General features: G+C 43.8%; 1 protein-coding gene across 1 annotated transcript in view; it reads left to right on the top strand.

Annotated features, from left to right (window-relative positions):
- Positions 1-2,386: 2,386 nt before the first annotated feature.
- Positions 2,387-22,319, top strand: part of Wwp2 (WW domain containing E3 ubiquitin protein ligase 2) — a 121,717-nt gene continuing 101,784 nt past the window's right edge. The window contains exons 1-2 of the mRNA XM_051201722.1: positions 2,387-2,531; positions 16,540-16,624. Of these exons, the coding sequence (XP_051057679.1) occupies positions 16,555-16,624 (70 nt within the window). The 5' untranslated portion in view covers positions 2,387-2,531; positions 16,540-16,554. The remainder of the gene's footprint in view (positions 2,532-16,539; positions 16,625-22,319) is intronic.

The following is a 22,319-nucleotide window of genomic DNA, read 5'->3' as shown; positions in this document are numbered from 1 at the left end:
GCATTCTGTTGTATCCTGAAGAAATGGTCCTACAAAATTGGAGAGGCTTAGACTTACTTATTGCTCCTGGGATAAAGGAAAGTATGTATGGGTTTGGGAGAAACCTCTTGTTTTTATGATAATTGATCAAGAGTAATTAGCAAACATTTTGACAAAAGAAAAAAGAGACAAACATATAAAGCAAATAATTAATACCAGTGTCTGTTTTCTTAGACCTCCTGGATCTATTAGCATTGGCTACTTTAATTCTCATTCTGATTAGACTAATGGCAGGGCCCTGCATCTTAAACTATATGGCCAATTATGTGTCAGTTCAATTAGTTTTTGAGACAGTTTTTCTGTGTAGCTTTGGCTGTTCTAGAACTTGCTTTGTAGACCAGGCTGGCCTTGAATGCAAAGATCCAGTTGCCTCAGCCTCCTGAGTGCTGGGATCAAAGGCATGAACCACCACTGCCTGACCCAACTACACCTTTTTAGAGTAGGGTAAGTCCACAATTTGATGCATTTGATAAGACCAGTGTGATGGGAGATGTCATTCTGTAAATATGTTTCTCATACGGGCTAATGAATAAAGCACTGTTGGCCAATAGGAAAGGAAGATAGGAGGGACTAGGAGACAAGGAGGAAAGAGGAAGTAGTAAGGAGGAGTCAACACGGAGAGTCTGGAGAGAGCAAGATGCCAGCCTGCTCTTCTGTAAGATGAGACCACGTGGAAATACATAGATTAACAGAAATGGGCTAATACTTAAGACAGAGCTAGCCGATAAGAAACAAGTAACTGGCCAACAGCGTTATCTCTAATACAGAGTCTCTGTGCGTTAATTGGGGCTGGCGCAGCAGCGGGACAAGACCAGCGGCAGGAGGAAAAACCTTACTCCTTACACCAGTGGGGAATGTAGCCGGGCCTCAAGACATTAATAGGCCCCAGACCTTAGCACAACTGACTTACCAGTCAGGCCATAAGCCTCAGCATGTAGACAACACTACTTGCCAAGACAAAAACAAAGACCTAATCCATTAAAATCCATAGTTCTGGGAAAGTCTCTAAATTTATTAATCTTGCTTGATTCTGAACACCCAGTATGGTTGCTGGCTGGCTAATAAAGACTTTCTATTGGCTTAGACCCATGTCTGAGCAGTCTTCTTTTGGTAAATAACCCACAATAAAGGCATCAGACACCCAGCGGGTACAGAGACATATGTGCAGGTAAAATATCCATATAATAAGACACTAATGAAAAATAAAAAATTTCAGTTAACCAAAACCAAACCCAACAAGAAGCCAGGTAGTGTGGCACACATCTGTTATCTGAACAATCAGCTAGGAGGTGGGTCCCAGCCTAGGGCACATGAAACCCTGACTTTTTCCCCTACCCCTCAATGGCACAAATTGGTAATCCTAACTTCTCAGAGACTAAGGTAAGAGAAACAAAAGTTCAAGGCCAGTCAGAGCACTTTAAACAAGACCCTGCTCCAAATAAAAACTAGAAATATAACACAGGTCGGTAGGAACAATCCCAGACTAGTATGAGCAGGGCCCTAGGTCCAACCCTCAGACTCATAAAACCCAGAAAATTTCTGCTACCCAGGCTGTGGTGAGGCATGCCTGCAATGCCAGGAATCAGGAGGCTGAGGACAGTGTCGAGTTTCAGGTCAGCCAGGGTTACATAGAGGCCGTTTGCTAATTCATAAGGTTCAGTTCACTCCATACAGGGAGGAAATGGGAGCTGGTTCCCCATGGGGACACTTATGGATTTGGGTGAAGTTTTGGAAGTGTGATCCACCCCTCCCTTCCACTTTTGCTTCTTGGAACAAGAACAGATGTTCTACAAAGGTTAGGGCATTTATACTTCTAGAACTAAGAACAAGGCCTAGCATATGGTTGGCACAAGCTGCCATTATTAGCAAATACACAAGGTGCTTAAGTTTGACCAGTATACCTTTGTGGTGTCAATACGTCCGTTCCAAATTTGGGGATGTAGTTATAATTAACACGGTTTATCCGATATTCGAATTTAAGGGGAAGTATACTGTTTTTTGGTTAGCAAGTTTCTCTGTGTAGTCCTGGTTGTCCTAGAACACACTCTGTACACCAGGCTAGCCTCGAGTTTACGGAGATCCGCCTGCCTCTGCCTCCTAAATGCTGGGATTAAAGGAGAGCACCACTACCACCGGGCTAGCATACTGTTTTTCTCTCCAGCAATCTCTGACATAACTGACTGGATGGTCTTCCCCAACCAGTTTCATGGAGGGAAACAACTCTACCTACTTCCAAAGGAATAAATAAAGCCCCTGGTGTCCGGAGAGGCCCCAGCTTATATGTCTGCTCGTGCACAGCTCAGGAGCAAGAGGTCCTTTCCACTCAGTAAGTCAAAGACTCGCAGCCTGGATCTAGGTGGTCCGCACCTGCGCGCCCAGGCCAGCCTCTTCCGGGTCAGGTGACCGCGCGCGCTCACGTGACCCGGCCCGAGTGCGGGCGCTGGAAGGCGGAAGTGGAGCGGAGTTAGGCGCCGCTGGTGTGGCCGCTGCAGGTAGGTGGCGCGGGCGCTGGGGGCTCGGTGGCGAGCGGGCGGCGCGGGGTGGCCGGGGGCGGCGGGCGGCGCGAGGGGCCGGGGGCGGCTCGGGGCGGGCGCCGGGGGGCGGCGGCTTCCTGTGGGAGGGGCCTGGCGCGCGGTTCCGGCCTCCGAGGAGGGGTGTCCCTGCTCGCGCCCGAGCGGGGTGGGCGCGGGGCCCGGCGGGAGTCGCCAGCTGCTGGCGCTTCCGGAAGGGGACCCCTGCCTGGGCGCCTGCGGTGCGGAGGAGCCGCGTCTGTGGAGGGGACCCGACCTCGGCCGGGGGGAAACCAGCAAGCTCCCCAGAAGGGGCTGCCTGGGAGTGGGCGTCTGGCTTGTAGGGACGTGAAGAAAAAATCTGGACGATGCGGCCTGGACCCCATTCCGAGAGTCTCTTCCGTCCATCCTCTTTGAAGATGATGGCGACCTAAGACTTTGATTTCGGTCCTGTTCAGTTTTTAAACTTCAGGAGGGATCCCTCAGTCTTGATCGGCTGACTCTGGTCACACCCACTTTGCCCTGTTTGCTTAGGGTTTCCACTTGTTGGGAGCCTAGCCCTTCAGATCATCTTTCTTTGAGATGCTCCCGGATCCTCTCATCTTCGAGAACCAAAAAAAAAAAAAAAAAAAAAAAAAAAATTAAAGACGTGTAGGTGCTTTGCTGGGATCATAACATGACTTTCAGCCTACACTGTTGTCAGCAGCCTGGGCCAGCGTTACCTCAGCAACGTATTGACTGCTTAAGTCTTAGACAGCTGAAAGTCTAGCGATACTGCTTTAGATGGTCCGCCTTAGGCTTAAATTACGAAGTTTCCATTTCCATGTGACTTCTTATCTTGACCAGCTGTGACTAGGTGGGGTAACGGAGAAGTTTCTTTGGTATTCCTTAGAACTGTGACCTAGATCATATTTTTTTGAGGTTAAAATACCCATCTTAAGATTGTTCATCTTCCAGGCTGAGGCGTGAAGATGGCTGCAAGTTCCGGGCCAGGTCAGCCTGGGCTATACTGTCAAGACCTAAACAAACAAACAGACCATCCTCTTTCCCTTCACATTTACTAAACTTTACTGAAGTGAAATGAGTTTTATGAATGCAGTGAAGGAGTTAGGGTTTAAATGGGACATTGATAGGAGCCAGGATCACAGGTCACTAGGGTAAAAAACATACTTTGCATTAATACATTAGAAGTGGAAGACTTTAGGGTATATGACAAACATTCAAAAGTTAATTTTTATAGCAGTCATGAGAAATCAATTCCCACTTCACAGAGAATAAACAGCTAAGAGAATTGACTTTAAAAAAACTATTTTAAAAGACAAAAAACTATTTTATTATGTGTGTGTTCTTGTCTGTGTATTATGCCATATGTAGGGTGTGGGTGCCCACAAAGGCCAGAAAGAGCATTGAGTCCCTTGACACCAGAGATACAGGTGGTTGTGAGCCTCTAAACTTGCCTCTGGACTTTCATGCTATGAACTAAACTTTGACCCTATGGAAGAGCAGTAAATACTCTTAACTGCTGAACCATCTCTCTATCCCCAACTTAACTTGTTCTATTTTTTTTTCCCCTTGTTTACTCATCTCCCTGCTAGACTGTAAATCATTCAAGGGCAGTGAGCCTATTTTATGTGGCTTCCTTGGCTACTAGCCTCATGCCCGGTATGTTGTGAGTGTTTGGTCAGTGTTTGAGAAGTAAGGGAGTTTTAAAACTGCTGTATGTGGTGAAGAAGGGGTTTGAACTTAAGCTTCCTGTCTCTTTCTGTGATCAGTGAAGAGCCGAGAGGAAAAGGCTTCCTTCCCTCCCTCCATCCCTCCCTTCCTTCTTCTCTCCCTCCCTCATCATCATCTCCCTCCTCCCATTTTCTTTTTTTCTTTCTTTTTTTTTCTTTTTTCTTTTTTTTTCTTTTGTCATTGAACTTTGCATCCTACTCAGTACATTTCCCTAGGTGGCCTCAAATTCATGCAGCTCAGGCAAGCCTTGAACTTGTGCTCCTCCTGCCACTGTCCCCTAAGTAGCTAGAATTATAGGCCCGCACCACCAGGCCTATCCTTCACATAATGACTGCCTTCCCATTTGCAAAAAAAACTTATACCAGATTCTCATTTATTCTTACATTTGGTTATTTATTTACTTATTTGAGAAAAAAATTTTATTATGTAGCCCTTGGTGGTCTAGAACTCACTGGTGGTCTAGAACTCACAAAGATCCACCTGCCTCTGCCTCCCAAGTGCTGTAATTAAAGTTGTGTTAAATTAAAATAAATTTAAATAAAAACTATGCTCAACCTTTCTTTTCTTTTTTTGAGGCAGAGTCTCACTGTATCTTTTGGCTTTTTGATACAAGGTAGGTTGTAGCCCAGGCTAGCCTCAAACTGACTATGTTGCTAAGGAAATTATGATCGGTTGATTCTCTTCTACCTTCTAAGAGCTGGGATTGCAGGCATTCATTTACCATTGTGTCTGGCCCACCATCTCATTTAGCTCATGATCTGTGAAGGATGCAATGCTCTCATTCTATGGATGAAGAAACTGAGGCTTACTAAAGTCCTGACTTTAGCTTTCAGACCTAGAAAATAAATGAAGGAGTTGGTTCTGTTTTCCAGGTTGGGGTCCTGAAAATCAAGCTCCAGTTGTCAGGCTTGGTGGCAAACACCTTTATCTGATGAGCCAGCTTTTCCACATAGGGTTTTTAATTTTAACTTTTTTTTTTTTTATTCCTTGACCTGTTAGTTTTTACTCATAGAAACAATAAAAAGTTTCATTTAAAAATAGTTTTCAAATATAAGAAATGTGCTATTAGAATGAGTATAAATGACATATACCTGTAATCGAAGCACTTGGGAGGCAGGTACAGCTTGAGTTACAAGAAAGAAAGAAAAGACATGTAGAAAAAATAGAATAGGGTCAGAGAAAACATTGTACATGTATAGTGTAACTGACGTTGAGAAAACCCTGCCTGCACTATTCTCTATTGTCTCAGTCTGTTTTGTGGTGCTGTATCAGACTACCACAGCAGGGTAATTTACAAACTGCAGAAGCTTTTCTTGGGAGTGATGCTAAGAAGTCAGATGGAGGGGCTGCTTTTGGAGGGTCTTGATGCTAGGTCATTCCATGGTGGAAGGTAGGAAGGCATATGCACAGGACTAAGAGCCTTTGTAACAGATCCTGTTGTGTTCTGTCATGTGTCTTGTCAGCACTAGACCTCTCATGACCTAATTCTTAAAGGTCCCTCCTCCCAATCCTGTTGCACTGGGGGTAGAATTTCCACCACGTACACTTTGGAGAATACATTCAAACAATAGCTTATGTCACAGTTGTCTTTTCCTAGGAGAATAGTCTTTCTTCAGTAGATGTTTGCATACTCCTTTATTATAGGTATCATTCTGGAGTTGGAGGTCACTGGCCACATAGGACTATTGAACCCTGGGATAACCTGTGGACGTCAAATATATCACATTTTGAAGATTCAATGTGAAAAGGAAATGTTGCACTGTGTTGTTTTGTTTTGTTTTACCGAGCCATTGTTTCTCTATGTAGCTCTTGCTACCCTGGAAATCTGTAGACCAGGCTGGCCTCAAACTCACAGAGATCCACTTGCCTCTGCCTCCTGAGTGCTGGGTCTTAAAGGGGTGTGCCACCACTGCCTGGCTTACACTGATGTTTTTATATTCTAGTAAAATCATATAAATGCAATCTATAAATACATGCTATAAATGGTAATATTTTATATTTATTATGTTAAATACAATATAATTAAATGAGTTTTAGTAGAGAACAGTGACTCATGTCTATAATCTTAGCAACTCCTTTTTTTGGGTTTGAGAGGCAGGTCTCACACTTGCTTAGTGCTCAGGCTTTCTGGAAATGATATTGTAGCTCAAACTAGCCTCAAACTGACACACCCTTCTACCTTCACCTCTTAGCACCTCTTAGGTGCCAGGATTACAGTTATGCTGGTTCCTGTATAAAGATCCCAAAGAGGAGAAGGCATGGATTGAGTAAGGGTAGAGTGATGTGGGCAAGGGATAAGCAAGATCAAATGCCTGGAAGGAGAAACACCTTGGCAGATCTGGGAACCAGTCAAGAACACAGTGTGGCTGGAGAGGGGCTAAGTGGGCCGGGGTGGAGAGAATGAGTTCCGAAGGGTGTTAGGTGTGGGAGGAAACATTGGACAGGTCAGGCAAGGCCTTGTAGGCCTTTGTGTGGGTGTTGGTTTTCATGGGATGAGTGAGGCATTTGAGCTGAGGAGTGGATGAAGTCCATCCTGCCTTTTGCCAGGTCCACTGGTACTGTTGTGTTGAGAAAGGGAGCCCAGGGTAGAAGTAAAAGGATGGATGAAGAGGGCCTTGCCACACTCGGTGAAAAATGCATTGGGGTAGATTTTGAAGCTTAGCCAATGGGATTTGTGGATGAGTTGATGAGGGTATGGAATGTAAGAGGATGGGAGCAGTTAAAGGTGGCTCCAAAATTTGGATGTGAACAAGTAGAAAGGGAGTTGTCTTTAAATGGGGGATAAGAGCTGGAGATGTGGCCCACATCGCAGCTCACAATTGTCTGTAACTCCAGTTCCAGGGCACCTGACACCCGCATGTAGGCCATACACAAATGTGTATAAAACAAAAACCAACTGATGAATTTCTTTGCTTAGTTGAGAAGGCTATTCTCCCAACTGCTACTTTCTAGTAAGGCTGAGATCCACTTGAGTGCTAACTTCAGGAGTTTCTGGCTTTCTGTGTTGGCAACCCATTTAGGGGCTTTCAAAGCTGGAAAAGAGACAGGCGGGCAAGACATTAAATGGGTTTTTAAAGGCTAACATACCTGCTTTACCAAACATGTTGAGCATAATGCAGTCCCCCCCCCCCCAATGCAGCCTGCAATCACATAGCTTTAACAGAAATGTAACCTTTCAGAAATGTAACAGAAATGTACACTGACTGGTGAGTGATCCTTGGATTTCAGTCTTGGTCTTGGGATCTGAAGTTTTCCTTGATAAAATAATAACTTCATGAACATCAACTCAAACTGATCAGATCAGTGAGCTGTTGCTTTAAAAAATACATTTGTTTATTTATTGTGTGTGCCTGCATGTTGAGGCACGTGTGGAGGCCATGGCACACGTGGAGATCAGAGGGCAACTTTCAAGGGTTGTTCTTTCCTTTCACCATGTGGGATGGAGTTTAGGTTGTCAGTGTTGGCAGCAGACATGATTTCCTGCTGAGCCATCTGAGCAGCCTGGCCCAAGTGAGCTTTTGAGTTCCTGCATAACTTAGGATTGATGGACTGCATTCTCCAAGATCTTGTTCCCTTAGTCCAGCTGGAGTCTGTTTAGAAGGTTCTGAGCTCCCTGTTCTCATCACTGCCCTCAGCTTGCAAACAGTGACTTGAGTGGTTGTAACTGCTGGGCAATGGCAATTCTCTTGGTTCAGGGCAGGCCTCTTCCTTTGGTCATTCATGCCTTGTCAGTCATGTTTATCCTGAGATCTAGTTTGCCATCTCTGTTGTTATTAGCTGAGCATTTCCCTTCCTTTTTTTTTTGGTTAGATGATCTATTGAAATATTTTCTCTTCTTGCTTTTTTTTTTTTTTCCTTTCTAAGACAGGATTTCTCTGTGAAGCCCTGGCTTTCCTGGAACTCGCTCCATAGGCCAAGCTGGTCTTGAACTCAGAGAACTACCTGCCTCTGCCTCCCTAGTCCTAGGATTTAAGTTGTGCTCTACCACGCCCAGCCTTTTGTTGCTTCCTGTCTAGCTGGGCATTCCACTGCACCGATGCTGATATCATCTATGATGTCATGACAACAGTGGCCATCCTTGTGGTAGCCCACAGGCTGTGTAGTACCCAGGATCTCCTTAATAGTTCCACAAAGTTCTCTAGCTAAAGATTGGCACTATATCTGTGGGGTAGCCATGTTGACAATCACATCAAGAGTGATACTTCCATTGTGTTAAATTTCATCTATTTTTTGTTTTGTTTTGTTTTTTTGTGGCTCCTTGAGGGCTTTGAGATCAGGTCAGAGGCAAAAGGTGTAACCTTGGTCTGGCTTGTCTGCTCCAATTGATCACATTTTCACCATCATCCAGACCTATCCAATCTCTAGTTGCATTGGCACTATCATCACTACGTATTTTTGAAGACAGATCCAGGGCGCACTGATCTTGGGCAGATATGGTACTGATCTTACCTCCAGTGCACCTTACATATACCTTTGATCTCCTTAGGGTTGAACTTGGACTGCATGGTGGAGGCAGTTGGTGCTGGTAGCCTCTTTCCAGCAGAAAGCTCCTCTAATTTTTACATACTATTTGGCAAAGTTTTCTAAGCTTGATTGCTTTTCTATTTGGGCCTTTGGCGAATGGAAGGCAGTTCAGTGCTGGATGGTGGAAAGAGGCCAAGAAAGAAGCCTGTGTGTTGGAAAGATCTGGACAAGCTTGAGGGTAGGGAGGGAAGGAGGGATCTTTGGACAGACTCCTCTCTTTCACATCTTTCAGAAGGGGAACAGGGTTGGTCTTTACTTACAGATAAGCCCTGCCTGTTTCTCTCTTGTTCAGGGTGCTAGGTATTGGACCTAGGGTCCTGTGCATATCACCCAGGGTACTGTGCAGGCACAGTACATCTGAGCTATAGTCCCAGTGCTACTGCTCCACCTCCTTTTTTCCCCCTTGAGATGGTCTCAGTTAGCTACTTAGTCTGCTTTGAACTCACTGTCGTAGCATAGGCTAACCTGGAACTTGTGACTCTCCTGCCTTAGGCTGAGGTTACAGGCCTGTGCCACTAGGCCAGACTGGCTCCTCTTCCTTCATGTGTCCGTGTGTGCCAGACAAGGACTCCTACCATTGAGCTACAACCCTCCCCCCCCCCTTCTCTTCTTGTTTGAGACAAGGTAGCTGGCCCAGAACTCTTGTCTGTAAGCCAGGCTAACCTTGAACTGATAGAAATCTACCTACCTCTGCTTCCCCAGTGCTGGGATTAAAGGAGTCTTCTCTTTCTGTTTTTTTTGAGGCAGGGTCCCATGTGGTAGGTAGTCTGTGCTGGCCTCAAATTTACTGTGTAACTGAGACTGGCCTTAAAATCTTGATCCTTCTGTTCATACTTCCTGAGGCCCGAGCAACATTCAGCCACAAAAAGAAAGACACATGTTACAGTGACCCAGAAACATTCTGTGGAAGAAAACAGTCACAAGAGGCCACACGAAGGTCACATGATTGCATTTGTAGGAATTGTCTGGAGTAGGCAAATCCACTGTGACCAAAATAGATGGGTGTTTTCCAGGGGCTGGGGGAGGGAAGGGTGGGCTGATTGTTAACAGAATAGGGTTTATTTGGGGCTAATGAAGTGATCTGGAATTGGATAATGGTGATTTCAGCTCAACTCCAAATCTAATAAAAACCAGTGCAAGTATTTTCCTTGAAAGGATGACTTTGGGGTGAGGGGTGTTGCTTAGTGGGTAGAGTACTTATCCTGCTCAGAGGGAGCCCTGGGCATCATCTCCAGTTTCTCACAAACCAGTTTTTGTGTTCGTGTCTGTCATCCCCAGCACCCAGGGTGTGGAGGCAAGAGGATCTGAAGTGCATGGTTACATAGTGAATTTGAAACCAATCTTGACTAAAGAGGATTTTTTTTTCTTTCAGGACAGGGTATGCATATATTGATCAGTAAGCATGAGGCCCTGGGTTTGATGTCCAGCTCTGCAACAAAAGATAAAGGAGAAGATGAAATTCTAGTAGCCAACCCCACCTTCTAACTGTTGTGCCACCAAGGGTCATTGAACTTCCCTTGTTGTTTCCAGCTGGAATCAGGAAATATTTTCTGTACTAGAGCCTGAACCCAGGGCCTTTTACGTGCTAGGCCGAACTACATCCCCAGCATTCCTTGAAGTGTGAGTGCCAACCCTAATCCTAACCCCAGTGAAGAAAGTGACCCTGAGTAGAGAGGACTTAAGACTTCTCATGGATCTGTTTTTTCTCTCTGTTGTTTCCTACATAAGGGGTTGTCTGGTGGTTACCCTCTCTGGGGTCTGGCCAGAGTCTTTAGATCCTTTCAGGATGTTGGGAAACAGTGGAGAAGGGTTTAAGGAGCGGCCTCTGCATGTCTAGTTAGGTAGGCAGGAGACTCTGGACAGCAACTGTTCTCCATATAGTCTTTTCTTTTTATTTTTTTTAAAAAAAATTTCAATTTTGTTTTTGAGACAGGGTTTCTCTATGTTCCCTGGCTGTCCTGTAGATCAGGCTGGCCTCAAATCCAGAGATTTGCCTGCCTCTGCCTCCCAAGTACTGGCATTAAAGGCCTGCTCCATCACACCCAGATTCAGTCTTTTATTTTAAAAGTACTTTTAAGGCCCAGTACTTGGGAGCCAGAGGGAGGAGGATCAATATTTCAAGGCTGACCTTGCTACATGGTGAGTTCAAGACCAGCCTGGGCCATAGGAGATTATGTCTTTAAAAGAAAGCATGGGGTTGGGGAGAGGGCTTAGCAGTTAATGCACTTGGATGAGATTGGCAGGACTGAAATTTGCATCCCAGCACCTAGGGAATTAGCTGGGTATCCCTGGCATGCTTGAACCCTGCCTGGTAGAGGGCTGAGACAGGAGGATTGCTGCGTACTGCTGGCTTCCAACTTAGTCACTAAAACTCGAGTCCCAGGTGCAAGAAGAGACCTTGCCTCAAAGGAGTAAGTGGAGAGTGATAGAGGGAGCACTGCCTCCCTTCCTGGCGTCTGTGCCTATACACAAGCTCAGGTGCCTCCACACACAAGTAAACGTCTAAACAAAACTAAATGCCTGTCAGACCTGTGAGGAGGTAAAATTCCATCTTAGTTGGTTGGTTAGTTAGTTAGTTAGTTAGTTAGTTGGGTAAATCTGCCTGGATTAGTAAAGGAAAGAAGTTTTGATGTCTTCCCCACCCTTCACTGCCATCACTGTCTTCAGGGGCGAAGTTCTTGGCACACCCAGCCCTCAGTTATGTTTTAAACATCAGTCTGCCTCCTCCTGTCTGTTTTGGGCTCATAAGGTAGCTTCACTTTCCTGACTTTGTTTTCTTTCTCCTCTTCTCTCTCCTTCTCCTTTCTTCCCTCTTCTCTGTCTTTCTGATTGTATGTAGACACTTCCTCATTATTAGTCATCTCTCTGTTTCTGAATCAGAAATCTGTGTTCAGGTTTTCCAAGCTTCCTGTAGTGTTCATTGGGGATATGAGCACGACACAGTATTCATTTAGATGATATCATGTTGATGGTGAGACCCTGAGACAAAAGCCAGTAGGTTGTAAATACTTGGGGATCAATGTCTCTTATTTATTTTGCATAGAGTCATGTGGTATAGCCTGGGCTAGCCCCAACTCTGGCATCTGTCTCAGCCTCCCGTGTGGTAGGTTTACTGATGTGAACAAACACACTCAGCAGACTGATATCTGTCTGCACTCCCTAGTTGTGTGTGTGTGTGTGTGTGTGTGTGTGTGTGTGTGTGTGTGTGTGTGTGTGTTTTTAATGCACCCTGGACAGGTTTTACAGTTTGTATAGCTTACCTTGTAATGGTCAGGTGGTACCTGGCTAATTGGATCTGCAACTACAGACACAGCTCACATAATAAGAGATCAGTGTTCATAAATGGTGGGCTGTAATTATGAATGACTGGAGAGAAAAGGCAGTGTAGAATTTTGGGCCCTAATTTCTCCTTTGTTCTTAGCTGGCCTTATTTTTTCTGAGTTTTCTTTAGCATTTATCCTTGATTTTGTTTATGGGCTGTTAGTTGTAGCTCAAGATACTTAAATTTTTTTTTCCTCCTTAAAATCATGTGGCGGCTCCAAGTTTCATAGTTTCATTGTCTAGAAGTTTGGACCAAAGGCCAAACTCTGGAGAACAAACTGGTTTAAAAGCTACCTTTATTTTAGTTGCCTTAGGGAGGAGAGAGCCCTACAGACATCTAGATTTTTAAAAACAGTCTTTTGTTTTTAAAGTCTATAAGTAAGTGGGTTTCTAACTTTTAGTGCCTTAGAGCACTGATTCCAGGGCCCGATTTATAATGATTCAATATACTACCATTTCCTCCTGAAAATTGTTGTTCACTCAGGAAAAAAGGTCAAGCTTATAAAATGGTTCTGAGACCCAGGTAAATGTCTTAAGAACTCTCATTTTGGGGCTAGAGAGATGGCTCAGTGGTTAAGAGCACCGGTTGCTTCTCCAGGGGATTCAGGTTCAGTTCCCAGCATCCACATGATTCACAACCGCCCATAACTCCAGTTCCAGGGAATCAGAAGCCTTCTGGCCTCCATGGGCACCTGGGAAGCACATGGTGTGTGTGTGTGTGTGTGTGTGTGTGTGTGTGTGCCACATGGTGGTTCACAGCCATCTGTAATGAGATCTGGCGTCCTCTTCTAGTCTGCAGGCAGAACACTGTATACATAATAAATAAATATTAAAAAAATAATCCCAGCACTCAGGAGGCAGAGGCAGGCATATCTCTATGAGTTTGAGGCCAGCCTGCTCTACAGAACAAGTTCCAGGACAAGTTCCAAAGCTACACAGAGAAATCCTGTCTCCAAAAACAAACAAACAAACGAAAAAGATACAATGTTGCAATGCAGTTTTTCAGTCTTCTTTCCCTAATTCCACTGCTCCACAGCTTTTGTCCTGTACAGAAGGAGCTTCTATTTTGACCTCAGGTGGTCCCTTCCTTTCTGTGCTGCCATGTTCCCTTACACCTTCCTTGTAAGGAGTTAGGTTTTTCCTCCTGTCGCTGGTCTTGTCCTGCTGCCGTACCAGCCCCAAATAACATATTGAGACTCTGTATTTGATATAATGCTATTGGCCCGGTACTAGTTTCTTATCGGCTAGCTCTGTCTTAAGTATTAACCCATTTCTGCTGATCTATGTATTTTTACGTGGACTTCTCTTACCGGGGAGCTGGCTGGCATTCTGCTTTCTCCAGACTCTCCATCTTGACTCCTCCCTCCTATTTCTCTTTCCTCCTTGTCTCCTAGTCCCTTTTATCTTCCTTTCCTATTGGCCAACAGTGCTTTATTCATTAACCAGTATGAGAAACATATACATAATGGCATCTCCCATCACTTCATGTCCCCTGTGACACAGTTCTGTGTAAGTTCAAGTGTTCACCAAGGGCATTGCACTGTACTTAAACTGCATGTCCTTCTCTTTCCCTCCCCACCTCTTCCTCCTTTCTCCCTCTCCCCTCGCCCCCTTAAAGGATTGTGCATGTGAACTGGACTCCTACCTTTCAAGGGTGGTGAGGTGTCCCATTTTAGAAACACGTCACAATTTAAAAAAAGCAGAAAACCCCAAGAGGTCTATGGAGTCTTAGAAGATGGCATTTCAGAGATGAGAGCACTCAGTTGTGTTTGGCGATATCTGCACAGCTGTGAGGAGGGAACTGAGAATTATAGTTCAAGGTGGCAACAGTTTCTTAGGATCTTGAGTTGTAGAATACTATACTGTTTTGTTTTTTGTTTTTTGTTTTTTTTCCTCTAAGGAGCATTCTGGAGGTTTCCACCAGAGGCAAAATATCTGTAAAAGTCAGATGTGTAGCTCAGACAGAGGACTTTCCTGTCAATGAGTACAGCTCTGGGTTGATGGTTTGTTTTGCTTTGTTTTTTTTTTGTAGTCTTGGCTAGCTTTGAACTTGTGACCTTTTTGCTAGAATTTTAAGTGTGTGCTACCACATGTAACCCTTACAGTGTTTTGTTTTTGAGGCTAAGTCTTACTGTGTAGCCCAAGCTGACCTTGAACTTACAATGATCCTCCTGCCTTTCAAGTTCTAGAATTTCATATGTGCACCACACCTTTCAGCCTGTACACTGCTTTTATAGCAGCAGTTTCAAGTGTGATCCTCAGATATGCAGGCATCTCTGAGACTGCATCATCAAAACTAAAACAACACTCATTCATCACTCACTGTCTCACTGTGATTACCAGTCAAGCAAGCCCTTGGTGATGCAGCCAAGAATGCTGTTGTTGTCATGTTCTCCATCACCTCACGGCCTTGGTAGAAAGAAATACAGAATCCTTGAATGAGCTGGCTGTGGTGGTGCACACTGTTAATCCCAGCACTTGGTGGCAGAGGCAGGTGGATCTCTTTTGAGGCTGGTCTGGTCTACAGAGTGAGTTCCAGGATAGACTCCAAAGCTACACAGAAATCCTGTCTCTAAAAACAAAAATAAATTTTAAAAATTCACTATTTTTATACTGGTTTTGCATCTATGTGTATGTGTATGTCTGTGCGTGTTTGTACAGGTACCTGTAGAAGCCACAAGTGTTGGATCCCCTGGAGTTGGAGTTACAGGCAGTTGTGAGTTGCTGGATGTGGATGTGGGGAACTGAATTCAGCTTCTCTAGAACAATACATGTTCTTAACAGATGAGCCATCTCACCAGCTCTTATGTGTGCATATGCCATGGTTCATGTGGACCTCAGTAGTCAGAGGGTATCTTTGTGAAGCTGGTTCGCTGATTCTCTCCTACTGTGTGGGTTCCAGGGATTGCACTCAGGTCTCTAGGCTTGTGTGTAGGTGTCATACCTGCTGAGTTTCTTGCCAGCCCATCTGACTCTTGAGCATGGTTATGTCTTTTTATATTCTCCTTGTTGAATTCTGCATCTGCTGCATGGTGAGCTGCAATAACTGTTGAAGACAAGCACTTGAGCAGTTCTAGAAACTAGAGCCAGATTGTTGCTTTTTTTTTTTTTCCACTGAATAATCATTTTTCCTTTAGAAAACAATTGAAAAACAAATTGAAGTTACTAGATTTGAGAAATTGGCAGACATTTCTAACTGAGTGAAGCAAATCTGACACTCTAAGGAAAACAACTGACAGAATTTGTTGCCAGTAACAAAATCATTCTTACAAGAAAATTAGGATTTTGGGCCACTCTACTACAACAGGCTTGACAGCGTTCTGCTGTTTGGACACCTGTCTGATGAGATCACCAGTGGCATTCATAAGTGTGTGTGTGTTTTAATGTTGTATAATGAAGTATGTTAAGGGTTAGAATACCTACACAGCTCAAGGAACCAATATTTTCCAAATGAAAAATGATGATGTCTAAAAATTACTTTTGAGTAAGACTTGTGTTTCCCAGCTGGGCGTTGGTGGTGGCACATGCCTTTAATCCCAGCACTAGGGAGGCAGAGACAGGCAAATCTCTGTGAGTTCCCGAGACCAGCCTGGTCTACAAGAGCTAGTTCCAGGACAGCCTCCAAAACTACAGAGAAACCTTGTCTCGGGGGGAAAAAAACACAAACAACAACAACAACAACAGAAAAACAGAAACAAACAAACAAACAAAAGAGTTGTATTTCAAGTGAGCTTCTATTTCCAGCTCCCAGCAATGACAGGGACACCTGTTGGGTGGCATCAGACATTTTTTTCATGGCTTTATTAGCTGTTTGGGATCATTGGAGAAATGTTCAATCAGATCTTTAGGTTCAACAGACTCATAAAAAAGCTGGATTTATTGGTTTACTTGTTATTTATTTATACTTTTTGGAGACGGGATATATAGTCCACTGTCCTGGAACTCATTATGTAGACTAGGCTGGCCTTGAACTCAGTACATAGCTGAGAATGACCTTGATCTGATTCTTCTGCCTCCACCTTGCAAGTGCTGGGATTGTAAGCCTGTGCTGTCACTGATTGTAGCTTGCACCACTATAGCTGTCCTGGGGTTGAGTTTCTCTTTTTAATTTTCTGAGGTTTATTTATTTTATTTTACATGCATGAGTATTTTGCCTGCATGTATGTCTGCATACTATGTTCATGCCTGGTGGCCTAGGAGGTGAGAAGAAAGCATCAGATCCCTTAGAACTGGAGTTACAAATGGTTGTGAATTACCATGTGGATGCTGGGAATTGAACCCAGGTCCTCTGCAAGGGCCACAAGTGTTCTTAACCACTGAGCTGTTTCTCCAGCCTATCGGGTTGAATTCTTTAGTCTCCTTCTCAGCCATTGTCTAACACCCTCTCTCCCCACTCTGGTTTTCTTTGCAGTTCCATGGTGATGACATGGCATCTGCCAGCTCCAGCCGGGCAGGAGTGGCCCTGCCTTTTGAGAAGTCCCAGCTCACCCTGAAAGGTGAGTGGCACTGCATGAAGTATCTGAGGCACATCTGTCTAGAGAACCAGGTCTCCTGAAACAGTTGTAGAAGCATTTGTTCTCAAAAGATTATCACTTTACAACTAGAGTTCTTGGAAAAGAAGGCAAATAATGGGAAGGTGAGAAAAATGGAACTTTCAGCTAAAATGGTCTGAGATGGTTGATTCCTTTGTGTCCTGGCTTGCCCTCTGTACATTAATGGTCTAGGTGGTCCCATCTAGCCTTAGGGCTTTAAATGCCTTCAGTAAAAGGTCACTCTCTTAGATTGCTGTCTGCAGCCCAGACCTTCCTTGGAACTCCCGACTCAAGTATCTAGTAGCCGATTGCCGTCCCATTAGTGACTACGAAGCGTGCCCGTGTCTGGAACCATGCTCCAGACTTTCTTCCTGTAGCTGGCATTAACCTAGCAGTGAAGCTGACATCTGGTTCTCTCAGCACTTCTCCCCCCCCTCCTGGTCTTGCCCATCCCTAGCACTCAGTTCTGGATTGAGGTCTGCAGACCTGCCTCTCAGATTCTGCCCTTTGTCTTCCTTCTTTCAGGCTGTGGTCACACAGCAGACAGTAGTCTTGTTACAGTGTAAGCCACCAAGCTCTCTGTGTTTCAGAGTAAAAGCTGATGGCCACTGTTTTCTCATGTGTGTTCTATTACCTTCCGGGTTCACTTTGCCTGAGTCCTCTGGCTTCTTGGGTCTACACTGAACCCACATGGCAGGCCTCTGCCTCTGGGCCTTTGCACTTGCCATCTCTGAACAAACTGCTTTTTTATAACGTGTACGGGTTTTTCTGCCTGCCGCTTGGTTTTGTCCTGCCGCTGCGCCGCCAGCCCCAAATAACACACAGAGACTCTGTATTTGATATTATCCTGTTGGCCAGTTACTAGTTTCTTATCGGCTAGCTTTATCTTAATTATTAACCCATTTCTGCTGATCTATGTATTTCTCTTACCGGGGAGCCGGCGGCATACTGCTTTCTTCAGACTCTCCATCTTGACTCTTCCTAACTACTTCCTATTTCCTCCTTGTCTCCTAGTCCCTCCTATCTTCCTTTCCTATTGGCCAACAGTGCTTTATTATTAACCAGTATGAGAAACATATACAGAATGACATCTCCCATCATCTCCTCTTTTCTGTCTAAATAAAAAGAAGCATTTTAACCTTAACATAGCAAAATATGTAACACAACAGTTATCAAGTAAGAATCACAGCTAACAATATTTAGTCCATTGACATTTAGCAAGACTAAAAGAAACTATTCTATCATCTATCCTATATTTGTGAATCTAAAGTCCTATATGTAACTTATCTTTAAACCTAACTAAGGAAAACTATAACCATAACTATTTGTCTTCAACTCCATCAAAGACCACAGAAGGATAGTATATAAACTCTAGAAATGACAGAGACAACTCACTGCCTGGTCACCCGAAGTTCTTTTGTAATCTTCCATCTTCAGCTCATAGGCCATAGTGTGTCTAGCTGATTCTTCAGCAAAGCAGGAAACTTTAAACTGTCTTTTTGTATTGGCAGTTTGACAGTCACTTTTCTTTGTGTCCTGCATACTGTCTTGCAGACTCTTCCATGAAGCAGGATCTCTGTAGCAATGTCCATCGTGAATCAGGAGTCACTTTCCTGTGGGTCCTGCATGTCCAATTTATACATCACAAAGTCAAACAGTCCAGACAAGAGCAGTTTCTTGTCCAAATGGCTAGTCTTGCTATATTGAAAGCAAACTTCATAACACGTTTCTTCTATGTCCATCTTCCTTTCTGACATAAATGGTGTTGCCAGGAGCATTTATGTCTCACTGTCAAGAAAAACCCTAAACCATTTTAAATGCCATATTCTGTAGGTCTTTGAAAGGTTTGAAGAATTCCTATCTATCTCAAATACATCTCTGTGTATCTTGAAAAACCTAACTAACTTAACTCTAAACTTTGACTATCATAGATAATTATCTATTATCTGTACTACATTATACATTACATTCCTAAATGAGCTATATAAACACAATACCTAAACAAAAGAAATATAGATATCACAAAATTGACCTTAAACTGTATCAGTAAATGAAAATCCATTCCAAAATGAAGTATTCATATCTATACCATAATCCCCTTTTTTACCTTTAAAAAGTTATTGGTCGTGATCATTAACCATTTATAACCAACCCCATTTAAATGAAAACAAACATTTATAAACAATATTTGGGAATTTGGGCGTCGTTCTTTCCAAACTACTTCCTGCTGATAGGGGGCGCTGTCATGGGGATCCTAAGAAGATGCAGAAATCCTGGCTGTAAGTCTGCGAGGCTGCTTTGTCCAGCTGTTTTGAATGTAGGATCACCAGCGACTGTTTCAGGGGGCCTGGCTTGCTCAAACCACATTAGTCTGCAAGGAATCCACAGCTTTTCATTTTCTGTGGAAACAAAAATAGAAATCCTTTTCCCCAGTAACTTGTCCTTGAACTTAAATGTTGGAGTCAAAGCATTTTTAAAATATATAAATTGAATTAATCCAGCAGCATTTCCTTTATCAGTTGTTGTTATTTTCTCAGCAGTCAAACAATGCAGAGACAACACAACAGCATACAGTAACCAGATTCTCTCTGAGCTTTTCATCTTTACATGGCTTTATTATTGCTCTGTTTATTTTAATTTTATTTATTTTTTTTTATTTTTTGACATAGGGTTTCACTTTGTAACTCTTATCTGTCCTGGAATTTACTCTGCATACCAGGTTTACTTTGCAAATCACAGAGATCTGCTTGCCTCTGTCTCCTGAGTGCTGGGATTAAAGGCGTGGTGCTACAACACCCAGTTCCTCTTTGTCTCTTTAAAACCATTTTATTTTTCTCTCCCAAGCCTATGTATTTTTTTAAAATACACTGTAAACTTTAGCACCTTTTCTTAATGTGAATCTGTCTCTACTGTAAATCTTTATCTTTTTCTGGCCATGAGTCTTTATCTGTTAAACAACAACATTGTTAAAATGAAAGTATTTGTTTCTGCCACGGTTTACCAAAGATGGTGGCGGGTACTTTACCGCCAGCACTGAGAGCTATGCTCACCGCCTTGGTCTGTGCTGCCACCCAGAAAGCATGCTGCCGGCTTGGAGATGTGGTCACTGCCATTGCCATCTCTCATACACACCAATAAATTGTTAGCAGAGTTATTTGAAAGCTGTGCGGTTTTTTGCCGCTCAAGCTGAGTCAGGAATCTTCCCTTAAAGGAGCCGCGCGAATATCTGCTTGTCTCTAGCAAAGCAGAGTTCAACTGAGAAAAATGCTGCTACCAAGAAACCTTGCTTGTCTCTGTTCTTTTGTTTCTAAAACCTTTTTTGAACCTTTTGTTAAATTTTAAGGGGAAGTTCTTACTAGCCACGTGGGCGCCATCTATAACGTGTACGGGTTTTTCTGCCTGCCGCTTGGTTTTGTCCTGCCGCTGCGCCGCCAGCCCCAAATAACACACAGAGACTCTGTATTTGATATTATCCTGTTGGCCAGTTACTAGTTTCTTATCGGCTAGCTTTATCTTAATTATTAACCCATTTCTGCTGATCTATGTATTTCTCTTACCGGGGAGCCGGCGGCATACTGCTTTCTTCAGACTCTCCATCTTGACTCTTCCTAACTACTTCCTATTTCCTCCTTGTCTCCTAGTCCCTCCTATCTTCCTTTCCTATTGGCCAACAGTGCTTTATTATTAACCAGTATGAGAAACATATACAGAATGACATCTCCCATCACTTTTTCGCCTGCTTTGTTCTTTACTCCATTCCCTGATCACCACATTTTGCTATTGCTAGCTTCCTCAAACCTGTCTATCCCCACTATATTTTCTTTCCAAGGTTGTAATTGTTTAACACCAAGTACTTACATTAAAAGCACTTAGAGATTGAGCTAGGGCCTCAGTTTTGCCAGGTTGATTTGGGAAATGTAGTTCACTTTGGTAGAGTTTGCCTAGCATGCACAAAGCCCTGGGGTCAGTCCTACTGAATAAACTGGGTGTTGTGGTGCATGCCCATAACCCCAGAACTCCAGAAACGGAGACAGATTTATTTTTACTTTATGAGTATGAGTATTTGCCTGCACATATGTATGTTTACCACATTCATTTCTGCTACCTGTGGAGACTGGAAGACAGCATCATCTCCCTGGAACTAGAGTTACAGATGGTTGTGAGCGGTTACATTGGTGCTGGGGACTGGATTCAGGTCCTTTGCAAGAGCCATCTGTCCATCTCCCTTTTTTGAGTCAGGGTTTCATTATATAGTCTGGCTGGTCTGGTCTGGAACTCACTGTGTAGCCCAAACTGTCCTTGAACTTACAGAAATCCACCTAACTCTGACTCCTGCATGCTGGGACTAAAGGTCTACTCTACAACACCTGGCAGAACCTGTTGATTTTAAAGATATTGTCTAGTACTGATTCAAACTTGTCTCTATTTTTAAAGCTAAGGTATGCAGTGCTCATATCTCACCACCAGGTGGCATCAGATAGCCTTGATATATGTGTAAAGTGGTACAGGGTCTTAAGTCTGTGATAAACCTTTATTTTCAACCCAATCCCTGTTGCTTGACTATTAACCTCACAGTATTTCTTTGTTTTGTTTCTTATGTCCTCCCTACTGTTGTTTTTGAGTTTGGCATAGTTAATGCTTCAAACAACCTAGGGGTGGCTGTGACCCTTGCCAAGTTACAGACCTTTATAGGACTTGTCACCTCTCTGAGGGGTCTGGGAAGGAGCTTAGCTTACTCTAAATAGAAGGGCCCTCATGAAGGTTAGTCTGGTCATTGTGGGTGAGGAATATCAGTTATCTTCTGATTTAGGCACAGGGTTGATGGCATCTAGATGTGCTTCTTCTCATCACCTCGGAGTTCCCACTGTGAGTCATTAATGCTGTACGATAGGTGCCCATGGGATAGGATATGCATTGGCTTTATGTTCTGTGTGCTTTTACCAGTTTGTGATAAATGACTGTCACAAGGGCTGCTGTGTGCTAGCTAGGGAGTATGTAATCTCAGTACTCATGTGACAGATCATTTCAGCTGCATGGCATGGTAAGTTCAAGTCAGTCTGGGCTACACAGCAAGATGCTATGTAGGAAACAAACAAAAGAAAACCAAAACGAAAAGGGGGATTGAGAGATTGATTGGGATTGATTCACATGAAGCACGTAAACAGAACAAGCAATACAGGTGGCTGACCATCATGGAGTGTATTCAGCCTTGCTGCCACCGAAGAAAAGTGGCAAAGCCCAGGAATGGCATACAGCTGGGGTGGAACAGCCTGCTGGGGGCACATTCTGGCTTATTGTTCCCCCGTACACACACACACACACACACACACACACACACACTCTTCAACATGACCCTGTGTATTTTAGCCTTTCAAGTCAGTGGGATTATATGCCTGAGTGAGTTTGCCTGGCTTTTTTGTTTTGTTTCTTGAGAGTAACCCTGTTTGGCCTAGAACTCTCTGTGTACACCAGGCCAGCCTTGAACTTGCAACAACCCTGCTTCTTTTAACAGCTGGGTTGTAGGTATGTGTCCCTATACCCTGCCTTAGTGACCTCTTTCCAAGCCTATTTTCTTCCCAGCACAATTTGAATAATAGTATATTCCCCACTTCCTGAGTTTGTTGTGAGGCTTCAGTTGGATGATGTGTGCATTGCAATG

The sequence above is a fragment of the Phodopus roborovskii genome, unplaced genomic scaffold (assembly GCF_943737965.1).
Source record: "Phodopus roborovskii unplaced genomic scaffold, PHOROB, whole genome shotgun sequence".
Taxonomy (NCBI): Eukaryota; Metazoa; Chordata; class Mammalia; order Rodentia; family Cricetidae; genus Phodopus; species Phodopus roborovskii.
Note: the sequence above shows the minus strand (reverse complement) of the source record. Positions and strands in the feature narration are given on the sequence as shown.